Source organism: Balaenoptera musculus, chromosome 19, assembly GCF_009873245.2.
Source record: "Balaenoptera musculus isolate JJ_BM4_2016_0621 chromosome 19, mBalMus1.pri.v3, whole genome shotgun sequence".
NCBI classification, from domain to species: domain Eukaryota; kingdom Metazoa; phylum Chordata; class Mammalia; order Artiodactyla; family Balaenopteridae; genus Balaenoptera; species Balaenoptera musculus.
In genome coordinates, this window is record NC_045803.1 from 43,412,512 (window position 1) to 43,439,128 (window position 26,617).

General features: G+C 37.8%; 1 protein-coding gene and 1 pseudogene across 8 annotated transcripts in view; both read left to right on the plus strand.

Annotated features, from left to right (window-relative positions):
* Window positions 1-26,009, plus strand: part of NFAT5 (nuclear factor of activated T cells 5) — a 128,361-nt gene extending 102,352 nt beyond the window's left edge. For 6 of the 8 annotated variants that reach the window (XM_036833773.1, XM_036833775.1, XM_036833777.1 and 3 more), the window contains 8 exons: window positions 1,705-1,839; window positions 1,965-2,017; window positions 7,120-7,252; window positions 12,095-12,178; window positions 20,081-20,229; window positions 21,039-23,541; window positions 24,200-24,443; window positions 24,893-26,009. In XM_036833773.1, the coding sequence (XP_036689668.1) occupies window positions 1,705-1,839; window positions 1,965-2,017; window positions 7,120-7,252; window positions 12,095-12,178; window positions 20,081-20,229; window positions 21,039-23,541; window positions 24,200-24,435 (3,293 nt within the window). In that variant the 3' untranslated portion in view covers window positions 24,436-24,443; window positions 24,893-26,009. The remainder of the gene's footprint in view (window positions 1-1,704; window positions 1,840-1,964; window positions 2,018-7,119; window positions 7,253-12,094; window positions 12,179-20,080; window positions 20,230-21,038; window positions 23,542-24,199; window positions 24,444-24,892) is intronic. The other 2 variants (XM_036833774.1, XM_036833776.1) reach the window with 1 other exon arrangement.
* Window positions 15,001-15,841, plus strand: LOC118885252 (annotated as a pseudogene).
* Window positions 26,010-26,617: the final 608 nt, after the last annotated feature.

Sequence of the window (26,617 nt, forward strand, 5' to 3'; positions counted from 1 at the left end):
TTTCTTTTAAACTCAGACATTGCTGAAAATATTATTTGCCATTCAGATATTGAATTAGGATAAGATACTTGTTTGTATTAACAAGTGAGGCTAAATGGTGCTACAGTAACAACCAACCAAAAAAATCTAAGTGGCTTACACAACAAAGTTTTACTTCTTCCTCATTTTATGATAATATTGGGTGTAGTTTGGAAGCAGCTCCATTTTCTTCACTCTGGGAACCAGGCTTTAGAAGCTGCCCCTTTCTGGGATATTGCCATTTTTGTAGTGGAGGAAGATGGTAGAACCACGTGGGGCTCTTAAAGCCTGGAAGTGGCACATTAATTACTTCAGTTCACATTTCGTTATACGAACAAGTCACATGGCCAGTCCTTACATGAGTGGAGCAAGAATGACGTTGAGTGGAGCAAGAGCCTTCCCACAAGGAACGGCAGGCCTAGGGAAAGAGGGGCAGTAAATATTTTGACAAGGATAATTTCCCATATTACTTTCTTGTAAAGATAAAATTAAGTATTAAATATGTAAGTATTTAATGAGAAAAAAACTTAAACTTTTCCTAAAGTTTAATAGACTATCTCATTAATTTAGAAGTTGATAAGTTATACAGCCATGTTAAAGTTTACCTTTGCAGTATATATGTTGTTAGGGTGTACTAAAACAACAAATAGTGTATTCTATTTCAAAGTGCTTAATCTTAAGGAAGCAGGTTTTTGAGTACCTAAAAGGTATGTATTTGCATTAACCAGTATCCCAGAGAGTATTCTGGTGGAAAACTAGTCCTTAGGCGTCAATATGGAAGAATGTTTCTGGAGTCAAATATGTTGGGGGGACTGTGTACTATACCCACTTCTTGGATATTTACAGTGTACATCAGAATGTGAAATGCTTGGAGAAATCCTATTGTTCATTTAGCTTTGCTTAACTCAGTAATTCCCAGATACACTTACTTTGGAACCTGTTTTACTAAGCAGTACATATTAAATTTTCTTAAGGAAGTCATGACATGAGGAAGTTGGTAGGCCAGTTACAATTTCTTAGATCTGGCTCCTGCTCAGTACTAGTCAACCTCTTTGTTAATTGTACTAGTGGTTAGTTAGTCTTTGTAATTGAAAAACAAGTGCATTTTATCTTTAACCTCAGGGTATCCTAGTTCAAGGAGATACCCTGGTAGAAAGAAGTACTCTGAATTGCATTCAGTCTGTTTTCAGGTGTTCTTCTGGTTTAGGGCCTGAGTCCTGGGTCTAGATCCTTAAAGATGCCCTCAATACCACCCATAGGCTCACATTGCCTCAGAAGTCTTGTAATGGCATAGCATAGCTGACATTTTTAAGGTTAGGATTGTGAGATAAATTTGTTTCTAAATTGAATTTTTTAAAAATATTAAGACAAAAACATGACCAAATTCATATTTTACACCTTTTTTTGTTCATGTAATGAGAAAACAGATGACAGCTAATAAATTAAAATGTCATCACAGACATTAATCCATCCCTATAAAATCTTACAATAGTTATTAAAAATTAATACAGACTTTTCTGTTTTTTCTTTGCTTTCTGTTATGGTAAAATTTAATATGCAGAATAAAAGAAGTCAAATTCAGGGGTCAACAAAGACAACTTATAGAACTGGATAATTGAGAGTTGATTTTAGATAAGAAGTAAATGTTGGTGGTTCTTTTTATGGAATGCTTATATATATCTACAGCTCAGCCAGCAGGAGTGCCAGAAATCTTAAAGAAGAGCTTACATAGCTGTTCAGTGAAAGGAGAGGAAGAAGTATTTTTAATCGGCAAGAACTTTCTGAAAGGAACTAAAGTTATTTTCCAAGAAAATGTTTCTGGTAAGTAGGCACAATACTGCCTTAGAAATTGTTGCGTGTTTCACTTTGTTATAAAGATATAGTTGTAGCTACAAAGTAAAAAATTTTTCACAATTTTAGTAAGTCACTGTTTTTATTTCAATCAGATGAAAACTCTTGGAAGTCGGAAGCTGAAATCGACATGGAATTATTTCATCAGGTATAATTTAAACTTTTTATAGTTTGATTGTTTACTCTCTGAGAAATTGAGTTTTGCTCCAAAATTTTCCTGCATTAACAAATTTCTTCTTTATATGAGGTTGATGTAAATCATTTAAAGTTTCTTTCTTGGGTTTCTTTAACTGAAATAGATTTATTCCACTGATGCTAGAAATGACAGTTCTCTATTTGAAAAAGTTAAGAGCGTTAGCAAATTACCATTGTTAATGAATGAAACATTTCTTTCCTAATATTTATTTGCTCTGATGATTTGGATTATCTTAACGTACTATTTAGTTAAATCAAAGGGAAACATTTATCGAGTACCTGCTATGTGCCAGGTGTTTTATACTTGTTAGTTACCTTTTTGCCTTCAGAAGTGCTACTTGTTACACTTAAAGAGTCTATATTTGTAGGACCTTGCTATATATTGTTTTCCAAATAACAAGGAAAAAAGTTTGAAAACAAGGATAAAGGACTGACTTAAGAATTAGTATGTAGAGCAGATAAGACCAACCTCATAGAAGTTGAAACTAACAAAAGAGAAAGACAGACTTATGAGTAAATCAGATATAAGGCATATGCAGAAGACTGGTATGTATAAGTACAGTTCATAAAGAACAGAGAAGCAAAAGAACACAAATCAGAGCCAGCCAAAGGGAGAGACACATAAAGTAAGGTCTGGGAGTGTCCTGAAGGTGAAGCTTCCTGTCCTCAGGGATTCCTTACCCTCTCAGCACATTGATGTGTGACAACATAGGCAGTACATAGAGTACTGCCTATTAGGAAGCTCATCCAAGCTATTGGTATTCAGAGTTTTTATTTGTGTTGGATCACATACTGCCCGTGCAGCTAACCTTTAGTCTCCAGTTCCCCCAGAGGTTGGAAATGATATGACATGTTTCAAAGCTCTCTTCATAAATTACATTGTTAGACTTTTCAGTGGCCAAAGCCCCTAAACAAACAAAGATACTTCTGTCAGACAGGACATTCTAGGGGCCTAGAGATCACCTCCCAGTAGCCAAGGGAAAAGACTAGACCTCACTTTGAGTTAAATTAATTCTTCACTACATAGTATCATGTAAGGTGGAGCTTCCTGTATACCTAGACAAATGCTATGCAGAATGTTCTCCTCTAGCCTATGCTACTACATGCTGTCAAGAAGAGATAGTAGGACTCAGCAGCCATTCCTTTGTCACATTTACCATCAGATAATGTCTGCTAGACTAGTCTTAACTGAAATTCTAGTACCTGCTTTGTGACTAACAATCTGTGTTACCTGTGTAAGACAAGTCTCTCTTTTGCCCCAGTTTTCTAATCTATAAGATAAACTCTTTTACTAGATTATTTGAGGTTCCTTCTAACTCTGGCATTTTATGATTTCTTGTAAAACTTGTTGATCAGACCATTCCCACTTCAGAGCTTATAAGCTCTGAAAAAGATTATCTGCTGGAAAAAAGAAAGTCGTTACTTTGAATCCAAGCAGATTTTCCTAAGAAATTAAAATTCAGGGACTTCCTGGTGGTCCAGTGGCTAAGACTCCGCACTCCCAATGCAGGGGACCCGGTTCAGTCCCTGGTCAGGGAAGTATTATAGATCCTACATGCATGCTGCAACTAAGAGCTCGAATGCCACAACTAAAAGATCCCGCGTGTTGCAACTAAAACACGGTGCAGCAAAATAAATAAATAAATAAATAAATATTTTTTAAAGATGAAGAAATTAAATTTCAGATATTCTTCTCTTTTTACCTCAGAGAACATTCTGCCTGCTCCACAGGTCTCCCAATCCTTTGTATGTTTTGTCTGTATTGTACTCCTAGCTCAGTGGTAGTTAATTGCTCTTAATTTTTGAGAGTAGTATTTTTAAAAAGCTTACTATCACTACCTACAATTTACTTAGTTTTTAATTCAAATCACTTGTAGAATTTCTGGATTCAGATTGAGGAAGTAAGAAGAATTAGTATGAAAATAGGTTCATTTGGCTTTTAAAAGGTTTCGGGGGCTTCCCTGGTGGCACAGTGGTTAAGAATCTGCCTGCCAATGCAGGGGACACGGGTTTGAGCCCTGGTCCAGGAAGATCCCACATGCCACAGAGCCACTAAGCCCGTGCACCACAACTGCTGAGCCTGCACTCTAGAGCCCACGAGCCACAACTACTGAGCCCATGTGCCACAACTACTGAAGCCCACGCACCTAGAGCCCGTGCTCCACAGCAAGAGAAGCCACTGCAATGAGAAGCCCGCGCACTGCAACAAAGAGTGGCCCCTGCTCTGCACAACCAGAGAAAAGCCCACGCACAGCAACGAAGACCCAATGCAGCCAAAAAATAGAATAAATAAAATAAAATAAAATTAAAAAATAAATAAAAGGTTTCAAATTAGATTTGCTTAAATACGCTCTCCAAAGCAAGTGGAGTAAAAGGTTTGTTTAAATAAAATATGCATCTGACTTTTAGATACTAATTCTGTTACTAATTACCAAGAAACAAGTTTTTATTCAGAAGAATAATTTCAGTTATTGAGTTTGCCAAATAATGTAATTTTAAGATTGGGAAGATACTTCACAAGTCCATCCATTCAACCATCTCCTTAACTGTAGGTAGGACTGCTTTGTGATGTAGTTGCAGTGTTTAAACAAAGGAAGGTGGGCAAGATTTTAAGATTCTGTTTCTTAGAAGTTGGATCACTGCAGGTACATTTTTTGATGGCCTCATGTGCAGTTGAGTATGTGCATTCAGATTTTTGCCCCCTAATACCTGTGGATGTACACACATTTATATATGTTTTTCCACCTGAATTAGAAGTGTGTTTTTTTTTTTTGAGGGTCACAGTCATTTATTTTCACATTTTTTCCCCTCATTACATTGGGCTAGGAAAAAAGAAGTCATGAGTGTATAGAATTGTGCTAGTCCATTGTCTGTCCTTCGAATCAAACTGGGATCCAGGTTCCAACTGTAAGTTCTCAATCTGACTCAGTGTCAGAGAGAGTTGACCACTGTTGCTGGGGGCCAGGGTGTAGGGGGAGAAATGCAGGAAACAGGCATGGACTTGACTGTGGAAGGTACATGTTCCAGGGCTCCCATCTGGGTACCTGAGGATCCTCTATGTAGATCATATGTGGGGGAGCCCACAGCAGCTCCTCAAAGCAATCAGGGATGGCACACGCAGGGGGCTGGTACTTGGGTAGTGGGACATCAGCCACTTCTGAGAAGTCCTTGTTCTCCCCTCTGTGTTCTAGGATCCTGTGAAGGGCCTCTCCATAAGGACATGGCAAGGGTTCACTCCTTGGTCTCTGGTTGGCTTCATGAACGGTCCAATATAAGTCCTGCATGTTTATTAGCATCTGGAGACATTTTCTCCTGCTCTTATTTATGCCCGTTTGCTTGAGATGCCTGGCAATTATTCTTGATGCTATGTGATAATTCTTCTTTAACTCTTCATCTTCAAGGAGTTCCCATTCTTGTAGGAAACTCCTAATCTCATGGTTGCTCCAAGGTTTAACACACTGGTCTGAGGGCAGTTCTTCTCCCTGGGTTTCTTTTACCTTCTCTACTTCCTGGAGGTGTCTAGTAATTTCAGCCTGAAATGTCACTTTCTCCATTTTTATTCTGAGTTTTCTCTGCAGCCTCAGGGCCTAATCCAGGAGCAAGAGAGCTGGCACTTACTCTGCTTTGCTGGAATTCAGGAGATTAGGTGGTCTCCTGAAATGTGTCTGCTCCTCTCTGCTTCTGGCAGTCTCTCGAAGTGTGATTTTTTTTGAGATGGCCAACTGGACTCAGGAAGCATTCTATTAATGCCATAAATAAGAAGCTATTTTTAAATGTATAATGTGACTATTTCAGAGAGTGTTTTAAGATGGCTTAGAAACAAATTAAGTGCTCAGAAATCAAAATCTTGGCCTCATTTGTCACATGTTCTATTCAACTGAGTCAACCAACTACCATAGTCTAACTAAGTAAAAAATGTCATCATATTCACTTCATCCTCAGCTATCACCATTGGCCTCTTGCATATCACATACTCAGTATAAAAAGGATAATCACTACCCCTTGATATTCCTTCCCAATACTATAACATACTAGGGAAGAAGAGAACAAGTCAAATGTGGTTCATTGTGTCTTCTAAGAAGAATAAGTGCTGCTGAAGCATTTATGGAACTCTTCCTTTCTCTTAAAAGGATGCTTCTACCACTATTTTCACATACAAAAAAATGACTTTAATCTACTGAGGTTTGGGTGAACTGAACCCTATTGACTTTAAATGAGAATTAAAGTGGTTAGGAAGCAGTGAACTGCATTGCGAAGTATTGATACATCTCACTGTTAAGGTTTACAAAACATATGGTAACTGACATTATGCATGGTGGACATATTTTTTTCCTGAATATATATTCATTCTTTTTTTCGACAAATATATTTGAGTATATTTTGTGTGAGGTGCTTAACCATGGAGATAGAATGAAGAACAGAACATCCTAGGTTCTCATGGAGGTTACATTCTTGTGGTTGGAGAGGGACAAAAAACAAGCAGATAATCACAGTAATTTCAGGTGGTGATAAGTGCTATTTTAGAAATAAACAAGATTATGTGGTCAGATTGGAGAGGGGTGCTACTTTAAATAGGATGGTCAGAGAGGGCTTCTCTGAGGAGATGACATTTGAATGAGACCTGAAAATGGGTAAGGAACTAGCCATTTGAAGAGGTAAAGGAAGAGTTTTCCAGTGAGAGAGAACAGAAAGTTGTAAAGGCTCTGAGGTAAAAATGAATTTAGTGTGTTAAAAGAATGAATTTACTGTGTTAGTGTAAGAAGGTCAGTGTGACTGGAATGTAACAAGCTGGAGGAGAAGGGGAATGAGATAAAGTTGACAGGGCAGGGACCTTGTAAGCCATTGTAAAACATTGGTATTTTACCTTAAAAGCAGTTTTAAGATTAATGTCCTGATGCCCGTGAACCTGAGCTTTTAAATACTACATTTTTTCCCCTAGTCAGAATTTTTAAACTTTACAACTAACAGGAAATGTACTTAATTATAATATTTTATTTCAAAATTTTAATTTAAACATTACTTCTTTTCTGACTCTTGTAATTTTCTTTCAATTAGAATCATCTTATTGTGAAGGTTCCCCCATATCATGACCAACATATAACTTTGCCAGTATCAGTGGGAATATACGTAGTGACCAATGCTGGAAGATCTCATGATGTTCAGCCATTCACTTACACTCCAGACCCAGGTATGTCAAAATAAAAAGTTCTGAATCAAAAGGAATAATTAACTTCTAGTTCTTTGGAAGAATATGAAGAAGACCAGCCAACTTAAAAGAGAAAGTTGTGTGCTAAGATGAATTGATATCAGTATTTTTTGAAGATGGCATTATTTCCTAAGAAGATGGCCACCAAACACTGCTTTTACTCTTATATTAAGGGAACTGTCTCTGCCTTATGCTCTAATAATAAAAGAAAAGCTAGAAATGCTCTGAAGTCAGGCTCTCCAGAGTTGTCATACAAGTTACTCCTTGGTAAGAATTACCATTCATTGAGTACCTCTTATGTGCAGAAAGGTGAAAGTGACGACTTTGAGAAACTGCTAATAGTTTTTAGTCTGGCTGGCTTATAGGATGCATTTTGGGAGAGGTGAGAGATAGCTTGGAATGATAAGTGATAATATCACAAATAGAATCATATGCCTGTAACATTTTCTAATTTGTGTTATCAAAAATATCAGAGACTTCTGGTGAATAAATATTTTATATATAATTTTAAGCATTTAGGTAAAACAGGTGCTTAAGAAACCAGAGCAGTTGCTTATAAATTTAGCTCTCTGGGTAAGAAGTGTCCTAAGAGTTTTTTGCCTACATTAGTTTAGTTGCCTGAAGAAGAGAAGGCTTTTCCTGGAGAAGCAGAGAGAACATTTTGGAAATGGAAACTCTTCACATGTTTTGTTGACCTAGGCTTGGTTTCTGCCATGCTTACCATGGTTTACTCCATTCTATCTCAGGCATGCTTTAGAGGTAGAAGTTCTTCCATATCTTTACATTTACCGATATGTTATTCCCAAATAGTTCAGGATTCAGTGAGGTACAAAGTGAAAAATGGTAGCAAGGAAAGAAAGCCCTGGCAACAAAAGTGATGGAAACAGTCGCTAGGACAGAGTTGTAACTAGTCTTGATAATTACTTTCTATCACTTAATGCGATCTGTTCCCTTTTTGTTCTTTTTAATCATGTCTGAGTTTCACAGCATTGGTTATTTCCCACCAGTTTGCTACAAAAGTGTGCCACAGTATAGCACTAATGAAATCCTTTTAGTATTTATCTCAGAACAAAAGATCCCAAGTAGAAATTTCAGACAGAAAAAGACAAAGTTTGGAAATAATATACTGGCTTCAACAAAACTAGGGAAGAGGATATTGGTTTATACTTAAAGATGAAATAGTTGATTGTTTTCTTTCTAAGAAGGCCTCAAAAATCCAAGAAAATTTGATTTAAAACTAATGGTAGTTAAAGCATTTTAGTAACTGCTAGTTACTAAATATTAACATTTAGTATTTATGTGAGGAGGAGTTTGCTCATAGGGGGAGAAAAATGGCATACAGTAATTAAAATATTTGTGTGGGAAGGGAAGAAGGAAGTGTGTGTGTGTGTGTGTGTGTGAATAACCTTAAAGTTTTCACCATCCTGAAAATACTGAGGTTTTGTTGTTTTTGTTTGGTTTTATGATCAATAATAAAGAACTTCAGAACTTTGAAGTGCTTAGCATCAGCACTATGAATCTTCATTTCTTAGTAATGAATGCTGATTATTAAAAATTTCCCTTTAATAAATTGCCAAATAAAACAGCTTTTAAGTGTTCTGTTTTAAAGCCTACACTAATTGGCTGTATTTGGCCACATTTAGGCAATCACTAACATATGTTTATTCTTTTAAGTATTTCCCCCTTGTACTGTATATATCATAGATAGCAGTCGCCCTCAGAAACTCTTAATTGAATAAATATATAATATGCAAATTTTATAGTGAGATCCAATGCTTTAGTTTCTGCCTTTATGATATAGCTAATTAAAGAATCTTCCCACAATTTCACTTTTTTATATTTTATAAAATGTGAGCATCTTTTTAGGTGTTCATGTGAGAGAATATGATTTCAGGAAAACTTGGTTATAGAAAATTTGCACTGTCTCATTATGATAAACTAATTGCTTTTGTGATTCATCCAGGGACTGTGGTTAAACATTTGAATAATCAGTGGTGTATAGTAATTGTAACAGCTAGAACAAGGCCCAGCATAATTTTTGTAAGTCAAGAGTAGAAATGGCAACTGCTACACCATTTTGTCTAAATATTTAAAAGTTATAGATAAAAATAACAAATAATTAAATAAAGTATATTCTATCCTCCTAATTTGACCAAAATACCTTCATAATAACCTGGAAGGCCAGATTTGAGGATTTTCAAACTGCTTGGAGGTCCAAACTGGGATATGACAACATGAAGAAAGAGGAATCCCCAGGCTGGCATCCTTCTTTTCCCTCTCCTGGCTCCATCCTCTACCTGGAGGGCCTTGATGCACTGGCCAGTGCTCGTAAGCTCTGTTCACCCTATAGGCCTAAGATTTCACACATGGTCTATAGAGTAGTTGTGCAGAAAATTTTGGGATCTTGTATACTTGGTACACGGTCTAAAAGTAGGATTGAGGCAGGGGCTCAAGTGTACATAAACTGGCTGGCTCCGCATGCTCTGCCAGACACAAGCCCCTCTAAAGCCTTCTGAGTCTATACTGCCAAAAATACATTGCATGTACATGCTCTTAGGCACTTACTTTGCAGAGTCGTAAAACCTTTGTTTCATTGCCAGTTAGTCACTGAAGCATTGCTTAGCCATTAATTTGTTTTACTTCCATCTATTAAGACACAGAAATCTCCTTAGTTTTTGCAGTGACTCTGCATTAGTAATTGGTATAAGAAATGGAGGATAAAATATTTATTCATAATTTTTTGTTGCTCTAAAGACAAATGACTAAAACTTTTAAAAGTAGAAATTTAAAAATTTTTCAAAGATTAGTTTCCATCTTTAAATCTGTAATTATTAGAATTAATGTTATGCTTTAAAATTGTCTATGGGGCTTCCCTGGTGGTGCAGTGGTTGGGAGTCTGCCTGCCAATGCAGGGGACACGGGTTCGAGCCCTGGTCTGGGAAGATCCCACATGCTGTGGAGCAACTAGGCCCGTGAGCCACAACTACTGAGCCTGCGCGTCTGGAGCCTGTGCTCCGCAACAAGAGCGGCCGCGATAGTGAGAGGCCCACGCACCGCGATGAAGAGTGGCCCCTGCTTGCCGCAACTAGAGAAAGCCCTCGCACAGAAACGCAGACCCAACACAGCCAAAAATAAATATAAATTAAATAAAATAAAAATTAAAAAACTAGGGCTTCCCTGGTGGCGCAGTGGTTGAGAGTCTGCCTGCCAATGCGGGGGACACGGGTTCGAGCCCTGGTCTGGGAGGATCCCACATGCCGCGGAGCAGCTGGACCCGTGAGCCACAATTACTGAGCCTGCGCATCTGGAGCCTGTGCTCCGCAACAGGAGAGGCCGCGATAGTTAGAGGCCCGCGCGCCGCGATGAAGAGTGGCCCCCACTTGCCACAACTGGAGAAAGCCCTCGCACAGAAACAAGTACCCAACACAGCCATAAATAAATAAATAAATTTTTTAAAAAAATTTAAAAAAAATTTAAAAAATTTAAAAAATAAAAATAAAAAAATATAAAATTGGGCTTCCCTGGTGGCTCAGTGGTTGAGAATCTGCCTGCCAATGCAGGGGACACGGGTTCGAGCCCTGGTCTGGGAAGATCCCGCATGCCGCGGAGCGACTGGGCCCGTGAGCCACAATTGCTGAGCCTGCGCGTCTGGAGCCTGTGCTCCGCAACAAGAGAGGCCGCGATGGTGAGAGGCCCGCGCACCGCGATGAAGAGTGGTCCCCACTTGCCGCAACTAGAGAAAGCCCTCACACAGAAACGAAGACTCAACACAGTCATAAATAAATAAATAAAAGAACGTGAATTTCTAAAAAAAAAAAATATATAAAATTGTCTATGGATTTCTTTTCTCATCAATTCTATTCAATTGATAATTTCATTCAATTGATAGTTCATTCAAATTATCATTTGTTGGACCTCATGTGCAGCACAGCATGCTTAGATAAATTTTTTAACTTCATTCTTAGGAGATGTGTACATTTTGTCTCTTTATTCACAGTCAACTATCTCTTTATATTCTCTATAACCATCATTTTGCATTGTCATGTTAAGAATAAATTGAAAATAAGTTGACTCAATTCCCATTTTGAATATATTAGGGAATAAATAAAATAAATAAATAAAATTAATACAATGAAAAATAGAAATTAACATCTATTTAAATAAAATTATTAAACAGTCATTTTAAGTAAAAACCTGTTTATTTGGAATTTATTTAACTTTACCATTCAGAACTGATCTCTACTCTCACGCTTATTAAATTTAAAGTTTTCATAATAGATGTACTTGATATGTATAGATATAGTAGTGTAGTAATTCTCCATTAATAATAGCAAAGATTATATTTTCCAGGGCTTGCTAAAAAGAATAATCATAATGTTATAGATTTTGTATATTCATCACAGTTTTTTAAAAAATTTAGCTCAATTGACTGAATCAGTATTATTTTAAATAAATCATTTATGTAGGTAAATGGTGAATTTTTTTTCATGCTAGTGTTACAGTATATTTGGTAAGTTTAAAAAATCTCATATCAGTCTTCTACTCATATCAATATGTGTACTGTTACAAGAAAGATTTTTTGAAGTTGTGGTTGTTTTTATTTTGTTTTAATAAGTAAGCATATGCTTCTGCCCACTGGGAGACTGGTGCATTTTAGAGCGTAGACTGGTGATTATAAAAACTCATCTGAACCTAGAATTTCTGCTAAACAAATAATTTAATAGGGCTTTGTGAGAAGATATTCCAGTTAAAGAATTTTAAGATACACGTTTTGTTAGGATAAGTTTAAATAAATACATTAATCCTTTTTGTTTGTCTTAATAGCAGCAGCTGCTGCTTTGAATGTAAACGTGAAGAAGGAAATATCTAGTCCGGCAAGACCTTGCTCTTTCGAAGAGGCCATGAAAGGTACCAAGTTAATTCTGCTCAAAAATTGTAAATTAGTGATGCTTTATTTTCTCTAGCAAACCTTACTATTTTATTTTCTCTTGTGTACTCAGAACACTTAGCAGGTTATCTTCCATATTGTAAAATAAATACTTGTTTGACTTTACTGAATGCAGAGATTTGCTTCCCAACTTGATATTTCCCTTCATTTACCATATAAACAACTTTTTTTTTTAACATATGTTGGAGTAGAGGAGTTTTTGTTTTGTTTTGTTTTTTATTCCCTAATATTAAAAATCTTAAAAGTATATATAGAGTACAATAATGTATATAAAATAGCTTTATAAAGCTTCTTGCTGCCAATAAGAGTAGTACTTGACATTGAGACTAAAGAGACCAAAATAGGAACTTGGCATTTGAATAAGTTGCTTTAGGTTCTTTAGGTACCATTCTTTCTTCTGACACCATTATTTCCAAACAGAAAATGAAGATATCTTCAGGATGTTATAATGTGTTTCTCAATTATGATGCTTTTGTGCCATTACATATGAAGATGTCAATTGCATAATGGCCATTGATTTATTCCTGTAATTCTAGCTTTTACTTATATTTTTCTGCCATGAAATTCATATGAGTTAAATTTTAAAATTTTGTATACTTATATTTTTAAGGGGCATAGTATGCTTAATACGTTTTATCAAATACAGTGGATTTTTTTTCCTATTGTCATAGTAAAATTCAGCGTTCATATATATATTCAGTTCAGTATAGCTTGCCATTATAATTTCTATCAACAGTTCCAAAATAGATTAATTAGGAATTATGCACAAGTAAGTGCATAATTATCTGATTTAACTACAGGAAAATTTACAAGTCTCTGCTAGGGATAACCATGGCTAATGTTTCTCAAACATATATTAAATGCTAGGCAGCATTCCACACTCTTTACCAGCATTATCTCATTTAATCTGCCAAAGTCTATGAGGTAGGAAATTTATGATTGTCATTTCACAGATGAGGAAATCAAGATTCCATAGAGGAATTTAAAAAGACAGGTCGAGCTTTAGTGTATAAGGTAACATCTGAGCAATAATAATTCAAACGGTGTTTATTAGATGAATAGTACCATAATTAATCAATCATTAGAGAAAGTCAGGGACATTTGTGGTCTGTCCTTTGCCAACTTTGATGTGTTCCTGCTTTTCTCCAAAAATTCCTTCATGCTTCTTTCATAGAGTATCAGGCTGGTGGGACACTAATGTAATCCAGTGTGAAATTTCTCATAGTGAAGGTTAAAAGGTTTTAAATGCTATGTTTAATTTTTGGTAATAAAATGATTTAGTCATTTGATCAAAATCTTACAAGCCTAATAAATGGGTAAGAAACACACATACACATATTATTTTTCACAATTCAGACCTTCTTATTTTGACAATTTTATCAACTGAAATCATGTAAAATAATTTTATGAAGATATAAAATTAAATTGAATACTAAACTATCTTATCAGTTAAAATTTTTCATTTGTCATTTTTAAATACAGTATCATTAATTGGAGATTCCTGATCAGTTAAACCAACAATAACTTTCAACTAGGAATTTCCCTTGACAAATAGCTTATTTTTGTGATTCCTTGAAATCAGAGCTTTGGTATAATGCCCAGGTGCCCTCTGAGCGATTTAATTAGGTATGCTTTAATGATGAAGACTGAGCAACATGAATGACTTTTAAATTTGTGTTATGGCATAATCCTCCACATAACATTCTTTAAAATAGCCATCAATTACAGTAAGATTTAGAACTTGATACACAAATATGACATTATGGCCAGACATTGAAAGCTTTCGCTCTGCAACAAGTTTCTCATTCCTTGGGGAGGGTTTGCAGGGGGAGGTGGAGAGTAAGGGGGATAACTGCACAACTGCTCAGTGAGATATTAAGGCTAGTGGTAAAGCATCATGATTCATTTTTCAGTTTTACCCAACTGTGTATATATTAATACAAAAGTAATACAGATTAAATAAGATAAAGTGTACAGTGTAAACTATTGTTAACAGCTTCCAGAAAGTTTTCTATATCTATATACGTACAGGAAGATGTAAGTGAAAATTCTAGATCGATCATTCAGAAACTCTGTGATGCAGGTTTAGGACCCAGGGATAGAGTATTGATGTGCAGTCTCTCAGTTTTAGCTTTGTAAAAAGTGGTTAATTGGATGAATGTGAAAAAATAGTTGCCAGCGTATGTTTTTCTCTAACTGGTTGCAGTTATGTGAAAAGTTTAAGAGCTTGTAGGAATCATAGAGATAATATAGTTCAATCTCATTTTACAGTTAAATAAACCAAAATTTAGAGAAGTTAAGTGATTTGCTCAAGGTCACACAGCTAATAACTGACAGAGGTTGCAACTTAGATTTCCCCCAAAACTCTATATTCTTTTTACTCTATTATTTCCATCCCTTATAAATCTTAATTCATATTTTAACCAAATGTATTTGTATATGACCTAAGTGCTGCTTGATGACAACAAACTTAGCAAAGATTGTTCTAAGTTTCCAAAATTGTTATTATTTGGCATGGATGGAAGGAGAACACTCTTTAAAAAATTATTTGGCATAAACTATCTATAACAGTATTCTTCATAAATTCAAATTGATATTGGATGGTTAAATATGTCTGTCTAATTTACTTTCTGGGGAATTCCCTGGTGGTCCAGTGGTTAGGACTCCACGCTTTCACTGCCGTGGGGCCGGGTTTGATTCGCTGGTCAGGGAACTAAGATCTCGCAGGCCATGCGGCATGGCCAAAATAAAAAATAATAATTTACTTTCTGGATTTTTTGAATTGGCTTAAAACTTCTCCCCCAACTTCTAGGTAGTACAGACTTTACTTGTTTGTATGTTTTTCCTCCTTCACTAAAATGTAACCTCCAGGTAGTAGGGCTTTATCCATCTTATTCATCACTGGATCCGCATAACCTAGAACAGTGCCTGGAACTTTGTAAGGGCTCAATAAATACATAGTGAAAATGTAGGAAGAAAAGATACTAAAAGCCATTTAGTATTATTTGCAAGTCTGTTAAGATACAGTTGTGGGTTCTGAGACAAGATAGTGTAGACTTAGCCCAGGCGGTGGTGTAAAGGTGACGGGACATCTGGATTCCTCAGTTTCCTTCTTTCTCCATTCCTGGATTGGAGAAAACACCTGAACATGTGGAATCCCGATGCTGGGCAGCCAGGACCAAATCCATACCCCCTAACATCGGGTACCCTAGAGGTTGCAATCCTGCCCATCCTGCCAACCCTACCTTTCCTCCAGGCCCCTTTCCCACTCCCCCAGGATCACCCCAGGGGAATCCAGCTTTTGCCCCTTGTGGACCCTGTCATCCTGTGCCACAACCACGTATCCAGGATGCCAACCCTCAGGTCCTTACCCCCCTGCATACCCAGCACCTTCCCCTGGCATGCATCCTGTGAATCCTTTGGCTCCTGGCATGGTAGGACCAGGAGTGGTGATCGACAAGAAGATGCAGAAGGAAATGAAGAAAGCTCACAAAAAGAAGCACAAACACCACAAACATGGCAAGCATTTCTCCTCCTCCTCCTCCTCTTCCAGCAGTGATTCTGACTGAATACAGGGCCTGGACCCTTCCCTCAAGTCCCTCCAGTTGTGCTCTCCCGTCAAGCTTCAGATGCCATCTTGTACTGGGGGAAATTAGCCCTTGAGTCTCTTCCCTCCCCACCCGTGCAGTCTGAGCCTCACTCTGCTTTTCAACCCTAACTGGCTAGGGAAAATGGGAAAAGAATTGCCATGGGCTAGCAAAGGCCGTATTCTCACTGCTTGGATAGAACTTTTAGCTGATGAGTTTTACAAGAGTTTTACTTTTTGAAGATGGTGAAATTTGAGCAAAATGCTGAAGACAAGTCTAAGATCTGTAAAATGTGATTTTTTACTTCTTTTTGTAATACTTTTGATTGGGGAGATGCTGTGGAAATTTAATTATGGAAAACAAAAAACAAAAAAACAACCTGTACCTTTCTTGTAATTGTGGCATGCTTGGGTGATTTAGTGGCAAATAAACATTTCCCAGCAGGCCTTTTATTGATTGCACTTACTGCAAGGCTGCTGGGAAGTGGAGCCCATTTGGCTGATGAGCTCTGACTGCCATTTTGGAAACTAATCTCTACTCCTTAGCTCAGTATGCTCTCTCAGGTCCTCCTCTCATCTCCACCTCTCAGTCCGAATAGAGCTGTTTCTCCTGAGTGGGTGGTGGAGATAGTATAGACTCACTTTTCCCTGTTCCTCCTTTCTAAATCTACTTAATACCTTGGAAATATTCAGCAGTATAAAAGGACTTTGAAATATAGAAAGAAGGAATAGGACTGGCTGAAGACCTTAGAACTTACAGAACAACAGCAAGTGAGTTACCTGGTTTTCTTTTTATCTCCCATTTATCTGAATTGGGCAGCAGTTGCAACTCAGAACTGGCAACAGGCATAGACAAAATAATAAATCTATAAATAAGCATGAAAAGCCTGTTCTCTTTGGCCAAAAGGTCAGGAAAGGGAAAGCCCAGTAGAGACTTAGTGGGATGACTCGTACCAAGTGACAGCAGCTGACCCATTAGCAGTGTTTGGGGGCCAACCCATCCCCTACCCAAACCTGCAATAGCAACAGCAGAATTTGGAAGGGTTAGCCTGCCCCATTCCCCACATCCGCCAACTAGTAATGGACCTGATCTGCCAACAGTGGAACCAGGAGGCCCAAAACACAGAACTCATATGTGCCAGCAGCAGCAGGTCAGTATGTCTGCAAGAGTGGCAAGGGCAGAACCCAGGGGGCCAACCCATCCTCCATCCCACAGCAGGCAGCAGCACACAGGCCCCCTCCACCTGCACTGGTGGTACCAGTAGGCCCTGTGTGTCTCTATCCTTCCCCCAACAGTGGAGAGAGACCTAGACCTGGCAGCACCTGGCCCTCCACCAGGGCCATAGTAAGATCCAGACCAAGTGTCTCCCAACCCTCCATCCAATGGCAGAAGGCAATCCAGGGGCAGAAGGTAAACTAGACCAGGGTCTCCCAAACCTCTACCCAGTGGCAGAGAGCTATGCAGCCCAGACCCCACAGTTCTTGACCTTGTACCCAGTGGCAAAAGACAGCCCATGTAGTTGCTTCCCTTCCCCAACAGCACCAACAGTGATATAATGGGAACCCCATTAGTACCAGGAGACCAGAGAACATACCAGGAGAAAGGTTTTCCCTCCTGCAGGTCCAGCACCCCTCACCCCCACCTAATGACACCAGGCAGCCCAGGGAAGCACCTTCCACTCCTGCAGGCAGCACCAGCAGGATTCCAGCTGGAGCTCATGCAAAGCTAACACAACAAACAGACTAGAACAGGGCTCAGAAAACTAAATTATCATTGGCCATACAAAGACTTTGTGCATATGGCCATAGAAAGACTTGTATCTTTGAGTGAGCATTAGACAAAAAGTCCTTTCCTTGTTTGTCTACGCTAGTAGACATACCTATTTGTGAATAGTCTCCTTAGGAGAAGTAAAAGACTCCTGCTCAACTTATTCCACCTATTCTCACTTTCCAGAAGAAGAAAAATCACACTAATAAGAATTATTCTCTGGGAATTCCCTGGCTGTCCAGTGGTTAGGACTTGGGCTTTCATTGCCGTGGGCTGGGGTTTGATCTCTGGTCAGGGAACTAAGATCCCACAAGCCGTGCAGTGAGGTCGAGAGAGAGAGAGAGAGAGAGAGAGAGAGAGAAGGGGGGGGGAGGGGGGGAGGGGGAGAGAGGGGGAGGGGAGGGGGGACAGAGAGGGGGGAGGGGGAGAGAGGGGGAGGGGAGGGGGGACAGAGAGAGGGGGGAGGGGGAGAGGGGGGGAGGGGAGGGGGAGAGAATTATTCCCTAAATAAATTTGGGGCAAATATGCATATAGATCTGTTAAGCAGTAACTGTGTAGGTGATGCATTTGTTTGTCAATGGATATTTATATGCAGTTTCTAATTGAAATGTAATATAAACTTGTTTTTAGATACTGAAAATTTTTAGGCCAGAAATACTATTAATGAAAATATGTAACACTGTAAGATTAACCAAATAGTCCACAACAAACTAAATTGACTACGATAAAGGAAAAGTAAAATTCATTCATTCATTTCTTCATTCAACAAATATTTATTGATTACCTACTATGCATCAGTCAACAACAACAAAATCTCTGCCTTCATGGAACTCACATTCTAATAGAATTCAAAAGCAAGAATAGCAGTTGATATTACAGGATCAACGTAAGACAACACTAATGGTCTTTCAAATTGTCTTGTGGGGTGGGCCTGAATTACTTTTAAATGCCTGCCCTGTGCATGATCTGAAGCTTTGTCTCAGACAGAATTGGATTGTGAGTTGAATCATATTGGTATTGATAGTATCTAGGTGAAAATAGGTCCAGAGAACTCATGAGTAAATAATTCATTTCTTAGAGTAATAAAGCATAGAATATCGAAAGTTAAATGGGCACTTTTCCCTCCCCCAGTATAATCAATTTCCATAGGAATTGTTTCTAGCCAGCTGGCTGTGAGACAAGTTGAATAAAGACTAGAAGGTTTCAAATATTTTGAAATCAAAATATTTACAAAGATAACTATCCTGCTCATATACCATATTCCATTTTAAAACCCTCTTTGTAGCCAGGATTTCTTCTCAGTATCAAATTAAGAAATCTATGTATAAAAATATCAAATCACTATGTTGTATACCTAAGGCTAATATAATATTGTATGTTAATTATAATTCAATAGAAAAAGAAGTTTAACAGCTGAGCCTTCTGGGGAATCTATATTTCTTTACACAGGGTCTCAAAGTAGTGGTAAACTTTTAGATCAGAATTTGGCTATGTGTTCAATTTAGAAGACTGCCATTAGTGATTATCAGTATGCTCCACTAAGTGCCAATGGCAGGCTTCAATAGACAAAAAAGAAGAAAGAGCATCAAGGGGGAAAAATAGTTATAATGAAGTGGTAGAACTTACCTATCTGCTATGTATTGCCTTTCCTTGGTTGTTAATCTATAACTACTTCTGAAAATGGAAGTAGATGGAAGTAGAAAAATACGTGCTGGTTTTGCTTTGGAAATTTAATTGGTAAACCTAAAATAGGACTTAAAATTTTTTCTTTTCAGAAGTTTAAGTACTATCTAAAAGAGAAATGTGTTCATGTGTCAACTTGGCAAATTCAAGTTTTCTAAGACATTAATTTAGAAAAGTGAAATCTGTTTGGTTAATTGGTGGCATCTTTTAATGAGAAGCTTGAGTTTTGTTGAGGAAAGAAATGTTCAGACAATTCTATGGCCTTTAAAAAGTTTGGCTTTATACTGCCAGGCAGCCAGATAGTAAGAGGAGAACATAACAGTTGTAATTGAGTAGCTTGAACCTCCTGGAGATTTCCAAGCTGTATCCTATAATATATGATGGTCATGTTAAGCAGTGTATTAATTCAGGGCACCTTGGAAGGGTGCTGGGGAGTATCACTTGATAACTGAAATGCTCAGTTGTTGATATTTAACTCATAGTCTCAGGCTCTTACCAGGAGTCCTCAGGGCACTGCTACTTAAAAAGAAGGAAGGCAGAGAATTCCCTGGTGGTCCAGTGGTTAGGACTCCGTGCTCTCACTGCCAAGGGGCCTGGGTTCAATCCCTGGTCAGGGAACTAAGATCCCACCTGCCGCGCAGCATGACCAAGAAAAAAAAAAAAAAGAGGGCACATTTTGATACACCAGTTTTGTATCTCATGCTACCATCATAGCATCAAAAAATAGACGTTTAAATCATGACTAATGTCAACACACAGTAGAATGAAATAGTTGATGATTTCAGTGATTTTAAACGTTTCTTTCTTTTTTTGATGTGTGTGCAGCAATGAAAACTGCTGGATGTAACTTAGATAAGGTAAATATTCTTCCTAATGCTCTGATCACTCCACTCATATCAAGCAGTGTGATTAAGAGTGAAGATGTTACTCCAATGGAAGTAACAGCAGAGAAAAGATCTTCCCCTATTTTTAAGGTGAGCTGCATTGACTAGTGCCCCACATGTTTACCTCAAATATAAAAATTGCTGTATTTTGAGTAGTTTGATTTCTTTTCCCCATATTTATGCTTTTTACTTCTCCTATTTCTTTTATGTCTGTTTCTCTTCGGATTCACTTAATGAATTTTGCTTTGCAGAGTAATGATTTTTATATTCAAATAAAATAGCCTGCAAAGCAACTTCCAATGTACATTTTTTTTTAACATCTTTATTGGAGTATAATTACTTTACAATGGTGTGTTAGTTTCTGCTGTATCACAAAGTGAATCAGCTATACGCCAATATACATTTTTGACAAGGGAGGAATTAATACATTAGCTAGACCTTTGTGATGTGTGGTATTAATGAAGTACTGGTTTTAGCATTTTCAAAACTACAGACATTTTATTTCCTGTTCTCCACCAGTCTTTTCCTATAACTCCTTTTCCATTTTTCCTTTGTTCCCCCCTCCCAATAATGTTACCAGTGATCCACAAATAGAGATATTTTTAAATTGGCTATTAATTCATGAGCCATAGAATTATTGTGTTCTTACTCTCCAGCAGCTGATTATTCTTCTACTTGTTTGACTATCTTTGCTTATAATACTTATTTAAAAATCCTGATGACAGTAAGACATAATGTTATCACTGAGAATCACAGTCTTACACCTGTTGTCCAAATAATAATATAGAGGGGAAAATTGGCCCTGCATATGTTTTTATAATAATAATAATTTTTGAAGTATCATATGAGCTCATTTAATATTTATATGTACATGTTATTTGGCGATTTTTATTTTTTAGACTACAAAGACAGTTGGATCCACTCAACAAACATTAGAAAATATCTCTAACATAGCAGGAAATGGGTCTTTTTCATCATCGTCATCATCTTCCCACTTACCTTCTGAAAACGAAAAGCAACAACAGATTCAGCCCAAGGCATACAACCCAGAGACCCTGACAACTATCCAAACACAGGACATTTCACAGCCTGGTACCTTTCCAGCAGTTTCTGCTTCTAGTCAGCTGCCCAACAGTGATGCACTACTGCAGCAGGCTACACAGTTTCAGACAAGAGAAACTCAGTCTAGAGAGGTGTTACAGTCAGATGGTACAGTGGTTAATTTGTCACACCTGACTGAGGCATCACAGCAACAGCAGCAGTCACCACTACAAGAACAAGCACAGACTTTACAGCAGCAGATTTCATCAAATATTTTCCCATCACCAAATAGTGTGAGTCAGCAGCTACAGAATACAATTCAACAGCTGCAGGCAGGAAGTTTTACAGGCAGTACTACTAGTGGCAGCAATGGAAATGTTGACTTGGTCCAACAAGTTTTAGAGGCACAACAACAGTTATCTTCAGTTTTATTTTCTGCTCCAGATGGTAATGAGAATGTTCAAGAACAGCTTAGTGCAGACATTTTTCAACAAGTCAGTCAAATTCAAAATAGCGTAAGCCCTGGAATGTTTTCCTCAACAGAGCCAGCAGTCCATACCAGACCAGATAATTTAATAGCTGGAAGAGCTGAAAGTGTTCACCCACAGAATGAAAACACATTATCTAATCAACAACAGCAACAACAGCAACAGCAAGTGATGGAATCATCAGCTGCAATGGTGATAGAGATGCAACAGAGTATCTGCCAGGCAGCTGCCCAGATTCAGTCAGAGCTATTTCCTTCAACTGCTTCAGCAAGTGGAAACCTTCAGCAGTCTCCAGTTTACCAGCAGACTTCTCATATGATGAGTGCGTTATCAGCCAATGAGGACATGCAAATGCAATGTGAATTGTTTTCTTCTCCTCCTGCAGTTTCTGGTAATGAAACTGCTACAACCACCACACAGCAGGTTGCAACTCCTGGCACTACCATGTTTCAGACATCAAGTTCAGCAGATGGAGAAGAAACTGGAGCACAAGCAAAACAGATTCAGAACAGTGTCTTTCAGACCATGGTCCAAATGCAACATAGTGGGGACAGTCAACCTCAAGTTAACCTTTTTTCATCTACGAAAAGTATGATAAGCGTTCAAAATAATGGTACCCAGCAGCAAGGTAATGGTTTATTCCAGCAAGGTAATGAGATGATGTCACTCCCATCAGGGAATTTTTTGCAGCAGTCTTCTCATTCACAGGCTCAACTCTTTCATCCTCAGAATCCTATTGCTGATGCTCAGAACCTTTCCCAGGAAACTCAAGGTTCTATTTTTCATAGTCCAAGTCCTATTGTCCACAGTCAGACTTCTACAACCTCCTCTGAACAAATGCAGCCTCCAATGTTTCACTCTCAAAATACCATGGCTGTGCTACAGGGATCTTCTGTTCCTCAAGACCAGCAGTCAGCCAACATATTTCTTTCCCAGAGTCCAATGAATAATCTTCAAACTAACACAGTAGCCCAAGAAGAACAGATTTCATTTTTTGCAGCTCAGAATTCAATTTCTCCACTTCAGTCAACATCAAACACTGAGCAGCAAGCTGCATTCCAACAGCAGGCTCCAATATCACACATCCAGACCCCTATGCTTTCCCAAGAACAGGCACAACCCTCCCAGCAAGGTCTATTTCAGCCTCAGGTTTCCCTGGGCTCCCTTCCTCCTAATCCAATGCCTCAAAACCAACAAGGAACAATCTTCCAGTCACAGCACTCAATGGTCGCCATCCAGAGTAACTCTGCATCCCAGGAGCAGCAGCAGCAGCAGCAGCAGCAACAGCAGCAACAGCAGCAGCAACAGCAGAGCATTTTATTCAGCAATCAGAATACCATGGCTCCCATGGCATCTCAGAAGCAGCCACCACCAAACATGATATTCAACCCAAGTCAAAATCCAATGGCTAATCAAGAGCAGCAGAACCAGTCAATTTTTCATCAACAAAATAATATGGCCCCAATGAATCAAGAACAGCAGCCCATGCAATTTCAGAACCAGCCCACAGTTTCCTCACTTCAGAACCCAGGTCCTGCCCAGTCCGAATCATCACAGACCTCCTTGTTCCATAGCTCTCCTCAGATTCAGTTGGTCCAAGGGTCACCCAGTTCTCAAGAGCAGCAAGTAACACTCTTCCTTTCTCCAGCATCCATGTCTGCATTGCAGAACAGTATAAACCAACAAGACATGCAACAGTCTCCCCTTTATTCCCCTCAGAACAACATGCCTGGAATCCAAGGAGCCACATCTTCACCTCAACCACAGGCTACTTTATTTCACAACACTACAGGAGGCACAATGAACCAACTACAAAATTCTCCTGGCTCTTCTCAGCAGACTTCAGGAATGTTCTTATTTGGCATTCAAAATAGTAAGAAACTCTTTCTAATTTCTCATTTCTTAAATGTTATTGGTTGAAATGGTCACATTATTATTACTAGAAGAAAGCACAACATAGTGGTTTTAAGAGCACAGATTGTAGTTAGACAGAATTGAGTTCAAATCCCAGCTATACCACTTACAGACTGAGACCTTAGACAGGATATTTGACCTGCATGAGCCTCAATTTCCACATCTAAAGTGGTGGTAATATTACATACTTGAAAAGGATATTGGAAGGATTAAATGTGGTAACATATATAAATGTATGTGTTTGCCATTTTAAGATATAAACTTGAAAGGAAAATGAAGTAAGAATGACAGAAAATTTTTCAGCCAATTAAAGTAAGTAGTTTCCAGTGAGGTAGAAAACCATGTTTCTTTAAATGTTTATATAGCAAGGAAATTATATAGGACTTATGGTGATAACTAAGCATTGTTGTATTTTTATACTGCTTAGAGGAAACCTAGGATGAATTCTACTACTGTTCAATGAAAACCTTTTTGGAGGCTGTCAGGTGCCTCGCTTTTAACTCTATAATGAGCAAACACAGTAATGAATTTACCCCAGCCACTAATAAATACCTTCTTATGAATCTTAACAGAAAATAACTAATCAGGTAGCTTCTCTATTTTAAATATCTCTGCAGACTGTAGTCAGCTTTTAACTTCTGGACCAGCTACATTGCCAGATCAGTTGATGGCCATAAGTCAGCCAGGCCAACCACAAAACGAGGGCCAGCCACCTGTGACAACACTTCTTTCTCAGCAAATGCCAGAGAATTCTCCACTGGCATCCTCTATAAACACCAATCAGAACATTGAAAAGATTGATTTGCTTGTTTCATTGCAAAACCAAGGGAACAACTTAACTGGCTCCTTTTAACTGGATATGTGAGTATTGCATTTTGGCTTCTTTCTTATTGAAAAGCATCAATAAATTTTATTATTCTTAGCAGATTTGAGTTAAGTAATAACACTGTTAGGACTCTGATCTTTTAAAATATGGCTTTCTCACAAGATGGTACTTTTTTACCCTAAATAAATTACTCTGAATGATAGCTTAGGTCATATTGTTAATACTGGGCATTCCTTCTGGCTCTAAGCTTCTTTTCCTTGGAATGACAGAACATCTGATGAATGTACTATATATCAGATATAATTATGTCTCATATCTCTGTTCCTCAGGAAATAAATATTGAATCTGAAAAGTCTGACAGTATAAATATGATAAAGTATCATTTGTAGTACTTTAATATACTTTGGGATCATTCAGGGCTACGGGAACTTTGTAAAGGCTTTCCCTCCCTATTGAGTTATATTAAACTTCTTCTTTTTTTTAGAAATTCCATGAAGAAAATCCTGATTTCAAGATACCCTGAGATCTTGTGATTCCATGAGGATTATTGAACTGTTACTTTAAAAAGAAAACAAAATATGAAAAACTGTGATTGAATAAATGGATGGATTTTACTCTGACTGCAAAAGAGCACACCTATGCTGCCTATTGCAGTGATTAACCACCATTGTTAACATCTTTTTATTTTATATTCCTAATAACAGTGATGACTGAGAATCTATTTGAGTTTCCAGCTGACAGAATTAATTGTTGCTATTTTCCTAGGCATTATTTCTTTAAAAATACAGTTTAAATTGATAAGCTGGATCACTCAGTTATTATTGCTATTAGAAAATAATTCATGTTTCATGTTTACTTTTGTTCTTCATTCAGATTTTCTTTCCTGCATTTAGTCAAGTAGTGGCTTTTGAAAAAGGAAAGTTCAAATCATAACTTAGGCTGTGATTTTTCAATATAAAAAGCACAGCTATTGGCCAAAGTGAAGCAATCTTTATTCAGTTTTTAATAGAGAAACTGAGGGGGTAACATTCTGACAGGTAAGCTGTATTAAGAGCTCTACACAGATAAGAGGACTCTTTATCACAGACAACACACTTACAAACTGGGAACAGCTGGAATGCTATTGATTTTATTTTTCAGAGAGTTGTTAATTCTCTGTGTTTCTGTTAAGGGTTTTTAGCCATAACTGTGCGTAGAAAAATATAAACATCTTGCTCTATTTAAAAATGAAGGGGATAATATATGGTAAATTATGTTCTGATATCCTCCTACAATAGTTAAAACTGACAGAGTAATTCAAGTCTGTTTTCTTCTTATCCCAGTCTTGAACTGGTATTCCCTTTTTATGTTCAGCGATACTATTCTTCTCCTCTTCTTCACTTTATTTTAGACAATTAGTAATATACTACTAGCTTTGTGATCCTGTAGTAACTTAAATGAAAAGACCACTTTGATCTGGGGTAACCCAGCAACTCCTGCAGCACAGGCCGGGGGGTATCCTTTCAAGAATGAAGGGAGCTGACTCCTGAGAAACAAGAAACAATGCATTTTTTTTCCATGAACGGTGCTGTTCTGAAGTCTTCAAATTTTTCCCTCTAATAGGAAACAGTATAAATGTTAATCTGAAAAAAAAAGACAAACTAAAGTTTCTTGAAACATCACTTCTCCCTGAGCTGCAGTGAGTGTAACTCACTTGTCACCTCAGTGCTTTACAGTTTGAAGTGGTCACTTATCTGATGGTTCCCACAAGCCTTAGGCTTTACAGGGTCATATCATTGACTTAATATGAAGAATTAATTTGTGTTACATCTATAGAGAGCAAAATAACACACTCCAGAACTTGCAGTTGTAGCATTAGTTATACAGATTTGGGTGTTCTCACCACCCATGGGATGCCTGCTTCTCTCTACAACCTGTTGTCTGGACACATGCTTATGTCTTACTCTCCTTCTGGCATGTAGAAAGCTGTTAATACAGTTTAAGGCCAAATTGTGTGTGGCTTCTATATGTAGATTAGATGTTTTGGCATTCTTGTCCGTTTCATTTATTTTTTAAGTGTACAAAAAAATAGCCTGTTAATTGTTTGTTGAAGGCTACAATTCTGTTTTTTATTTTTATTTTTTCTATCCAGTACATTTAGCTGAACTTTGTGGAATTGTGGTGTTGGTTTTGTTTATACAGTCAGATTTTTCCCCCTTTTTGTGATGGT